Source organism: Alosa pseudoharengus, unplaced genomic scaffold, assembly GCF_046254945.1.
Source record: "Alosa pseudoharengus isolate Yale_2024_CS ecotype anadromous, Long Island Sound unplaced genomic scaffold, YU_APseudo_1.1 YU_APseudo_1.1_scf_9, whole genome shotgun sequence".
Taxonomy (NCBI): Eukaryota; Metazoa; Chordata; class Actinopteri; order Clupeiformes; family Clupeidae; genus Alosa; species Alosa pseudoharengus.
Window position 1 is genome coordinate 15,165,906 of NW_027468881.1, and position 10,997 is coordinate 15,176,902.

The following is a 10,997-nucleotide window of genomic DNA, read 5'->3' on the forward strand; positions in this document are numbered from 1 at the left end:
GAAGCAAGGCTCATCTCATAACATAAGATACAACCCAGCTCCAAAATTCTACTATAGCTAACATTAACAAACAAATGTAAAACCTTTGGCAACACTGGCTGCTTTATTAACTCAGTGTTCTTGCAAATGCTTGGGAACACAATGAAGAGGTGGCACCAAGGAATCCCACAGATTATTTGCCTTCCTGGTTCAGAAAGTACTGAAGTGCTTCACATCCATCTTATCTCATCTATATCATATGTGCTACAGTGGTATCTCATTTTATTTTATTTATATGTAGCTGTCCGAGGTGTGTGATAAAACATTTGTGTATGACGTGAAGTAGGCCTACTGCTGTTTTAGGTTATAGGTAGCATTATGGTCACATAGTGCAGTTTGACTGTTGTGCACATTAATTATGATATGAAGACCTATAAACATTTAATAAAAAATGACTGTTTATTATATTGACACTAACACAGTTCAGCCAACAACGACACAGACAAATAAAGAACTAGATGACAGACGTAAATGATCACAAAACGTGATCTTGTGCACTGTTTGGAAGTCAGACGATGTTTTGCTCTTAAATGAATCTTTCAATGTCACAGTTTCACTAACCCACTCCATTTGTGAAATCCATGTGTGAAATTATATTGAGAACAGGCAGGGTGGTAAGTCCTATGACACTAGATTTGCATCATGTCAACAAACCCCTCATTGTCTCTCGAGCACAGAACTGCTACATTATGCATCACTTCATGTCAAAATCATCTGACCGTGGTTGGGCACGTCACACTTTGGATTTCTAGTGATTGATTATGCCAGGCTACAGACTATGGCTTTCCACTGAGAAGGACATACTGTAGATCTTAAAGCTGAGAGATTTCGTTTACTCAGATCAGACATCTGATCACATCAGATGCAGAACATTAGCTGGTTCAGATATCTGTTCAACTTATAAAGAAATTATTCTTTTCAAGTACGAGTCAAATCTCGAAAGTGAAAAAGTTTACATTTTGTGGAAAGGTCATGGAAATGCCTATTCCAGCTATTTCCATGCCTCTATGATATTTGATAAAAGGCAAACCATGGAGGTATTGCTTACATGTATGACCTGTGATAGGACACTCAACAGTAGTGTGAATGCGGTCAAGAACATACACATAATAAAAAACCCGAGTTGTATTACCCTGCATGATGACCAGATTATCCCCACTGTTAAAACAATTCTAAAACAATGTTTTTAAATATATAGACACAGGAAAATATCCCATGGAATTTGATGTGCACACAAGGCAAGAGAATACTCCCTTAATTAGTCCAAACCTGTCTAGCTGTCTAGTTGATAATCACATTATACGGTCATTCGTTATTCAAAGCAATCCTTAGGATGGCTTTCCCAAAGTGCAAATACAGATGCACATCAAGTAATAAAATCATCAAGCTCATTTGATAACCACATTATACAGTTATTCAAAGCAATCCTTAGGATGGTTTTCTCCAGGTGCAAATACAGTTACACATCAAGTAATAAAATTATTGGCAGCATCAACACAACTGTGAAAGATAGTATTTGAGGACCACCACCAATTGCACTATTCTGCAATTCACTTTCGTAATGCATGCCTAAATATCAGGCAATATCCAAATGCTGTTTGACAGCATTTCAGGACACACCAAGATTATTTGGCAACTTCAGACTTATTGTATACCTAAATATCAGGTAATATTCAAAGGCTTAAGTATTGCACTTGAATGGTAGTGGGCATCATCATTCACAGACTCTAGTCTTGATCCATCAGGCTTTGGTCTCCCATGTTCTGAGATTGCTGGCCCTGGGGGGGAAAAGTTAAAAAGTGTCATCTACACAACTAGAGAGACATACAGACAGACAGACTAATGGCTCCCGCACACAGTTGCGTTCCGTCAACGCATGCCAGTGGGTGTTCCCGATGGTAGCTATGCAAATGACTTAAGGTATAACTGTAATTTAATTGGTTGGTGCCGTCTGTTGTTCGCTTGTTCGTAATTTGATTGGCTGGTGCCGCCCGTCGGTGCAACAACAGCTGAACTTCTCAACGCGAGCGACGGGAGCAACGCAACGCAACGGACCCACAATTCAGTTCGGCAACGGGTGACGTAAGTCCATGTAAAGTGAACAGGATGCGTCTCCACCACTGCAACGCACGCAACTGTGTGCAGGAGCCTTTACTGACAGACTGACTGTGTAACAGCCCTGCCCCCTTCCAACACCAATTTCCTGATTCCACTCACCAGATCTGCATCCCCGGTCTTCTAATGAGTCACTCATTTCAGTTAATCCCCTGCACCTGTCCTCACCCCTATTTAAACCCTCCTGTTTTGCCTCTCTTTGTGTTGCCTTGGTTCAGACGACGAAGACTGTCCATTACTGAATATGCTTTCCTGTTCTCATTGCTCGTTCTCTGTTTTGGCTGGTATCTCCTGTGTGTTTTATTAATTGCCCTTGTGGAAGTTTTGTTTTGGAAATTAAATACAAGAGTCCTGCACTTGCGTTTGGTCTCATCCTTCCGTGACAGACTGACTGGTACTTAGAATATAAAATAGATGAAATGTAAGAGAACTTGATCATAGCCATTATTCTCACCCATCCGATTGTTAAGTCACGATGCAATAATGTGCAGATAATTCTTTCTCCGGTTTGAACTGGTCCCAGAGCCACTCGTTTTTTCCCCATAGAAATCATATTTTTCATGGAGGCCTGGACATTACCTTTGATTATATCATTCGGCTGCACAGCTACACTAATTACTCTGTTGGAGTTAAGCATTTTTACAAGGATACAAGGAAGTTTATTGTCACATGCATATAGTTACTGGAAGTAAGAAATGCAGTGAAATTTGTGCATTTATGGGGGGGGGGGGGTAAAAAGTGCAGTAGAAGGGGTTTAGTAGTTTTTACCCTAAAACAAAGGTGGTGATGATTTACAGGCTGTGAAAACTGACTGGCTTAACAACCGAATAGGGCCAATTCCAAGAATAAAAAGATGGAAGTAGAAAGAGGAAACTTCGTGCAATACCAATCCTACCCCACTTGTGGTACTGAAAATAATGTTCTTTCTCGTAATACGTTGACCATTGAAGGAACGATGACGATTTCCTTGAAAAGGAAAGCTTGTAATACATTTAAAGATGAAGTCTGTTATTTGGTTTCACTTTCACAAATGATTGTTGGACCTCAACTACCAATCAAACTAGATGTATCTTATTCCATCCCCTACTCTTGCTACTTTTGTGTATGTAAATGAGTGTGAGTATAGTACATACCTGTCAACACTTAGCTTTCCAAAAACGGGAGATTTTTTTTTCGGGGGGGGGGGGGGGGGGTCAGTGTTTATACCGGATCTGTGTTTGCATATTTAATACGTTTCATACACGTGTTTTAACACTGCATTTCGGTCGTTGCTTTTACCTTACCATTACCTTACGCATGCCAGTTATGTATCCGCCAGCTGCCTGCCTGCAGTCTACTTCCAAAACTCTAAAGTTGCTTGCTGTCAGATTTGGTTCCGAGAGCACAAGTTCAGTGTATCAACAACACTCAATAACAGTACATGTGATGTGTTAATCAATTAAATTCCCAACAATTTCACAACAGCTAGTTCTGGAGTAGGCCATTCAACTAGCCCGCTTGCTTACGACGAGACTCAGGCTGCGCAGTCGGCACCCGCTTCCTTATTTGGGTTTTGGGTTGCCAGGTTTTAGCCTATGACAAAACGGTTGAAATTGAAACTAAGTGATCGTGTATGTGTAGGGTGTATTATTTCATACACAATCTGGCAACCTGAATGGATCAATGATTTTAAAATGAAGTTTGATGGCCATGCAAATTACGGGAGTTTTCCGGGAGAAATAACAAAACGGGAGGGTGCTGGGAGATGACCTTGAAATACGGGAGAAACCCGGGAAAAACGGGAGTGTTGACAGGTATGGTATAGTATGTGTTTGTTTTTGTGTATGTGTGCTTTTCTGTGTGTGTTCGCTTGTGAGTGTGTGTGAGGGGTTAATGGGGGGTGTGTGTGTTTATCTGTGTGTGTGTGTTTGTGTTTATCTGTGTGTGTGTGTGTGTGTGTGTGTGTGTCTGCTTAACTACATGTGTGTGTGTGTGTGTGTGCTTGCATGTGTACTGTGTGTGCGTGCGTACGTGTGTGTGCATATGTGTTTATGTGTGTGTGTTTGTGTGTGGCGCTATACCTCAAATGAGTGGATATGAGGTGGCTTGACATGGCCCCTTGAGACCAACATATGCAAAAAAGTTGGTCATCCTAAGCCCTACAGTTCTCGAGATATTCACAGAAAATTGTGTCCGGCCTACCCTCCTTTCGACACAAATTTACTGAAGAAAAACAAAAAAATAAAAACAATCCAGAAGAAAAATAAATGACCGGTGGCCGCCGCTTCGATAGTGTGGCGGTCATAATTACACCCCTACCTTCCTCGCTCTTGAAACAGTGTTGACTGGCTGGAAGTGTTTATGGCTCAATTTGAGACTCAAACACTGAACATGAGTGAAAAGTGTACAGAAGTACCAGTAAGGAATCCACCTTTAAAGGAAAATTCCGGTATTTAGCACTTTGAGTCCCTTTTCTGGTTTGTTTTGGATGAACTAGAGTGGTGGACACTGAAATTTTGACGGTTGGTCCTGTCTCGACTTTTCTGACTCGTTTTGAATCGCCTTTGACTAGTCAGAGTGGCTGCCTACAGGCATGCTCAAACATGTCCTAAAACAACCCTTAGCGTTCGTTTTCAAAACTGTGCAACTCACCGAGTGGTTAGTGGTGTTCGTTGATTATTCAATTCAAATATATCGGCGCAATGTATGATTTCCAGCCGTCTTATTTGCTATTGTGGAACTATTTTTTCAGACACCTCACAACCGCGTATAAACTTCTGCTCAATATTTCAGCCTGAAGCATAGACAGTTGCGCAGTAATATCAACGTGCAATGAGTCATTAAGAAATCAATGGGATTTTACAAAATGCCAAATAAAACACGACATAAACTGTATTTTGCTACGCTACTTGTTTTGGAACATCAACGAACACCACTAACCACTCGGTGAGTTGCACAGTTTTGAAAATGAACGTTAAGGGTTGTTTTAGGACATGTTTGAGCATACCTGTAGGCAGCCACTCTGACTAGTCAAAGGCGATTCAAAACGAGTCAGAAAAGTCGAGACAGGACCAATCGTCAAAATTTCGGTCCAAAACAAACCAGAAAAGGGACTCAAAGTGCTAAATACCGGAATTTTCCTTTAACTCAAATCTATATTACATACCAGGCAGTTGGCACTTGTCATCTGGGTAAAACGGTCCTGTATGTACTGGTTTCCAAACCCCATGACACGGCCGATGGCTTGGCTGGACAGTCCAGCCACCTTGGCTGTGAAATCCAGGGTGAAGGCCAGCTTCACCAACTGTGGGGTAGCTGTGGTCGACTGAGGCAGTGGATCAGGGATGGCAGCCACATAGCGATCGGCTAGTTGCTGGAAATTATTGTAGCTGAGCTTCTGGAAGAAGGAGCTCACACTACTGTTCCTCCTAATCTGGGAAATGGGATCATATACTTTACTTGAGACATCCATCTGGGGGTGCAGATTTTGTTCTGCCCCATATCCTTCTCTGAATACTGGTATGAATGGGTAGTGTTCTAATTTGTGTTAAATGTGTAGTTTTGGAATGTACTCAGGTTTCCCTACTTTAATTAATGTCAGCATGGATCTTCAATGATTAAAGAGAAGTCAATGTCTCACATATAAATGCCAAAGAATAGCCTTGACTCCTCGCTTGTCACAACAGTAGGCTATTTTAAATGCCTGTGAATCTTTGCACAGGTCAGCTTACCTGTCAAACATTCAAATGTATGATTATTTGAAACTGTACCTTTTCATTAATCTCATCTCCGTGCTCTTTTAGTAGATCGACCATTCTCTCAATAATGTCATCAATGGAGTCTGAGGCTGCTGCAATACAGAATCACATCTAATCAGAGGGTAACTGAAACGTACATCAGGTTAAGTGCACACACACACACACACACACACACACATAAACATATATATATGAAATGAGTGACTCAATACCTTCAGCAGGCCTTGGATCAGTTAGTATAGCAGCACAAAATTGTTCCTCCTCTGTTGGGCTTTCTTTCACCTCTTTCACAATGCGCTCGAACTCCTCTGACACCTTCTCAAAGTATGTACTTGAGGGCTCCACACAGACAATTGCTTCGGGAAAACAGAGGAGGCATGACTACAAAAATGTCTAATTCATTCTAACCACTCACACTCATATTCTCAGGATACCTTCCTTACACACGCCAATCAAATTTTTTTTGCTCAGAAAATTAAAAAAAATTTATAAGTCTGATTTTGGATTTCAGAATTAAAAAACTTCACAACACTAATATGAAACTTAAAATGGTAGATCATCTGGCACTGGCAGAAGTATGGGAGAGTTACTATATATCTAGGCCAAAGAAAAGACGTGGGATGTCACGCACACAAACTTGTGTCCAAAGCGCCTTACAGAACAAGTGATGTATAACATTCAAGCTACAGTGCAATAATAATAATAATAACAATAATAACAACAAATTCATAAGAATTCAAGGCATGGGCAATCATTTTGTTTTAGCATTTTCAGCAATTACCACTATTACAGTGTAACTGCAGAGAGTCATCCTTTAGTAACCATACCATATTCTGGGCTTACCATCCGGCACTCGTACCACATCAGCAAGGGCAAGGCTGCTCTGCCTTCGGACTGAATCCAATTTTTCTGCATCATGGTGGCTACGGAAGGAGAGCTTCTTCAGCGAGAGCCTCTTCTTGATGGATTTAGAATGCCGCAGCGTTTTTCCATCCCCCTCTGTCTTGGGCATCTCAGGGACAGGGGGGCATGCATCTGTGGCAAAGCAGCCATCCGCAGGCCCACTGAACACAGGGGTATCTGGCACTGAAGCACTGTTTTGGGCTTCATGGTTCTTCCTGGAAAAAAGACTTATAAAACTCCTCAGTATAGATGCCTTTTTGGTAATTCTCCGTGTCTGAGGCTTGATTTCTGTTTGCTTTGATTTTGTTTGGTGAGAGTCGTTGGTTGTGTCTGTGCTCGGTTCCTTTGGCTCAGTTTGTGATATTTCACGTGACAGACGATATGTTGAGCTGTCACTTGACGCCTTTCTGATGCGGTTGCCTTTGCTGTCCACTATTACCCATTTCCGAGGTTTGACCCGTTGAGGCCTGGCAGTGTTATCATTTAGACTGAGAGTGCGTTTCACGTATACTTCCAGCAGACGTTTGGTGGACTTCTGTCCCAGAAACAGAAGCTGAGGGCTGGGAGGAGACGCAACATTGTCTGTCTCCATAACAGCACCTTTGAATCTAAAGAAAATCACAAAATACAAGTAGTGTGAAATAGATCAAGCAGAATCAAGGTAGCTAAGTTTAATTGATGACATGCAACAAGAAATACAGGCCAGTCTACAGTTAACTAATGAAGCCCCTTTCTAATTTACATATTTAATTGATAATAAGGAGCAAACTACCAGCTCAATTTTAGTTGACATGCAAACTGTCTACCTGTCATTGTAATTCCATTTATACACACTAGCCTACACACACACCTCATAAAAATGATCAAAAATAATTTTGCTTCCAAATTATCTTAAAAAATACCTCTATTTCCTCATTCACATGTCCCCATGACTCATTTGTATTACTGTTAGATAGAAAGGAGTTTGAGAGAATATTATGAGGCGCTCTGCATAAATGGTTGTATTTCACATGATAGATTAGGCTCATTGTTTAATCCCCATCATCTCAGGGCCCCTCGTCCAGCTCGCTGAGGCCCCCTTGGGCCCACTACAGAGAAGCACCGAGCTATAGTAGCTACCTGGAATGTATTGTTGAACTGTTTAATAGGACCCGTTACTTCGCGTGGTAGCCTACAGATTGGTAATTACTAGCATTTTCGTCACTGTTACACATCCATCACTTGAGATATAGCCTACTACTTAAAACAGTGTAATCTTCAAGCAACCCATATGGCCTACTTCGTAGTGTTCGACATGAACGTGGCCATAAAGCGTTGTTGCGGCATTATTACATTGCAATTGGGCTATAAAAGAATCTACTAAGCACTATGAATTAAATGGATACATTAGCCTACATCACCATACATTGGCAGTGACTATCAATTCCGCTTTATTTACTTTCTTCGGAGTTCGAATGCGGAAGTTTGGCTTTTTGCATAGTGTTACCGTCAACACAACCATTGTCAAGGATAATGGGAACAAAATAAACATTTCCAACCTTTTCAACAACTAACATAGGCTATGCCCGGCCTAGTAGGCTACATTTTGAAAACATTCCAGCAGCCTGTCTAGGTTGGTCATGGTCATCATGGAAAATCAACTTTTCTGGATCACGAGTTAGTTTACGTCCTTCTAGCTTTATGTTTGCAGAAAACATGAAAATACGGCAGACTTCTTTTATCATAAACAGATAGTTTACATAAACTCACCTTACTGGAGTTTCTCATGAAGCGTCCCACTGCACAGACGGCACAAGCGACAATGTAACTGTTCATAATGACATCATCGCCGTAGGTGAAACTCTATCTCGCCGAACAGTCCCTTTTTTTCCCCCCAGGCCAGCAGACAACGTATCACTCAGGCCACACCCCTGATCACAATTTACAGGATCGTCATTTAGTAGTAGGCTACATGCCATCGAAATCTTTCTAGTAAATTCAAGGTCTATGTTTTCACAGAAGTGAAAAATATGCCTGTCTGTTTGAAATAGTGCATTCATCTGAGTTCTAACTTCTAATCAGAGGTGGGAACAAATACATCAAAAACTATTTTGTTACAAACTACAAATACTGGCTCATAAAATGTAACAAAATAAAATACAAAATACTGAAAAAAGTATTTAATTAAAATACAAGTAATTAGTAATTTGAAAATACAAAAATATCCACACAATAATCATGGTATACCAACTTTTTAAGGCATATTATTGAAAACATATCCCCAAGAGACAAGAAATAGGCTACTAGTTTCTGATTGGCTGGCAGGGCTATTAATTCTGTACATTGGGGCTCCTATGAAGTAGATCTGGTAAAAAAACAGCATCCCATATCTGGTAAAATAAACAGCATCCCACAGTGGAATCAACTGTAACATAGCACAGTGTTTCTTAACTGGTGGGTCGCGGAACCGTTCTGGGTGGGTCGCAGAGCTTGTGGTTAAAAATAAATAAAAGAAATCGTCAATTTAAAATGCTACCTTATCAGATCTAATATTGGACCTTTATTTTGATAAACTTTATTCGTAGCCTACATCAGTCATTGCCATGGACATAGACAATGTTTATGTGACAGGTCATGTTAGACATAATTTTAGTGGTAAACGCAAGTAGGCTGTATTTGAAGTAGCCTACAGTAGGCTCGGATATGGTGAGAGCACATGGCACATGAGAGCATGAAACCATCAAAACTAAAATGCCACATGGAAACAAGGCACCCCTGTCAAAGTCATACCTGTCGACTGTCGAGTAGCCTACTTTGAAAGGTAACATCAAGAGTTGAAGACTTCACAAATGTAGGCTAATGCCAAACATCGGCATGTTCCAAACAAGAAGGCCTACAGGCACTTTGCATGTCTTACTATGTAGCTTACCATATCCATTGGCCTGAACGCTAAAAAAATAGACTTTATGAACATGGGAAATTGTGGGTCCCAAAGCCAGACCAGTGGAGAACCACTGACGTGGCAAACAACCCACCATAATTTCCGTAACCAATGAATGTAGAACGACAAATTTAACAAGTCGGCCTCTTTTTAAACTGAACTGCATTTCCCTTTTTGTGCTATAAATGCATGCCTATTGCTTACATAAATGACTGGCAACATGGGGGACAAACAAAATAACATCCTGTAAGGTGTCCCAATATACAGAATTAATTAACTTGGTGGAGAAAACTCTTTCTGCATCGGGGAGGTCTTCGCGTCCGTCTCCTCCATTATTTCTGCATAGGCCTACCTCGGCGGATGTTTTCCCTGGCATAAATCCTCATGTCAAATCCATTAAGTGTTTTTAATACTGTCCTGTAGTGAGAATGAACATCAGCTATTAGGTACTCAAGGTCATGGGGCCAAAGGTCATCATATGGGGTCCATGTCCTAATGTTCTCTCTCAGTATCTTATCTGTATCGTTTTCACATTTTAGTCTTGACTTGACACACCTGACAATTCAAGCTCCTGAAGTAAGTGACTTTTTTTTTACTTTCAATGTTCTAAGGGGATGATGAAACAGACAGATATAATGCTTTTAACTTGTCTATAGGGTGACATTAAATTGGCGGCGCAAAAAAAATGGGTTTACAGCCCATGTTGACCATTTTGGCTCCCTCAGTTGACTTTTCTATTCATTTTTTCCAACTTCAGACATGTCCAGAGGGGATCGTAAAAGAGAAAAGTTGTATCTAACACTTACGTTGGTCACAATGTGGCAACACTGCAAGGAAAAATGGGTTTACATTTTACGCTGTCCTTCCAAAGGGGTAATAAATTAGTATTTGTATGGACAAATCGCTACTTAGGTCAACTTTAGAGCTGAATATAGGGAATTGTCCAAGGGATATCATTGGGCACTCACCCAGAGTGCGAATTACTCCACCATAATTGGGGGGTACTGCTCCTTCACTTCTTCTAGGACCATCATGGTCCACTACCATATCAATCCCCACCATGATCGCCAAGTGCAACATGTGTTGTGCAACACACATACAAGGTCTAAACATGCGACAAACTGATAATCAGTAGGCTACAGAATATCTAATTGTTAAATTGTCCTAAAATTGTTGAGAATCGCTTTAAAACTTAAAATTGTTACCATGTTGTAAGTCGCTTTGGCTAAAAATGCGTCAGCCAAATGTAATGTAATGTAATGTAATAATGTAATATTATATAT

The 10,997-nt window shown here is 40.7% G+C and overlaps 1 protein-coding gene across 4 annotated transcripts; it reads right to left on the reverse strand.

The window, feature by feature from the left end:
* Positions 1-415: 415 nt before the first annotated feature.
* Positions 416-8,656, reverse strand: LOC143114783 (apoptosis facilitator Bcl-2-like protein 14). Of its 4 annotated transcripts, none has more exons than XM_076276544.1 (6): positions 8,549-8,656; positions 6,735-7,402; positions 6,104-6,247; positions 5,904-5,983; positions 5,300-5,566; positions 416-1,817 (listed from the first exon to the last, which is right to left on the reverse strand). In XM_076276544.1, exons 2-6 carry the CDS (start codon positions 7,384-7,386, stop codon positions 1,767-1,769), a joined length of 1,194 nt encoding a protein of 397 aa, XP_076132659.1. In that variant the 5' UTR covers positions 7,387-7,402; positions 8,549-8,656; the 3' UTR covers positions 416-1,766. The 4 variants fall into 4 exon arrangements, with proteins under 4 accessions (XP_076132659.1, XP_076132660.1, XP_076132658.1 ...); XM_076276545.1 differs by having other exon boundaries at positions 5,904-5,980; positions 8,544-8,656; XM_076276543.1 differs by having other exon boundaries at positions 8,544-8,656.
* Between the last annotated feature and the right edge of the window lie 2,341 nt (positions 8,657-10,997).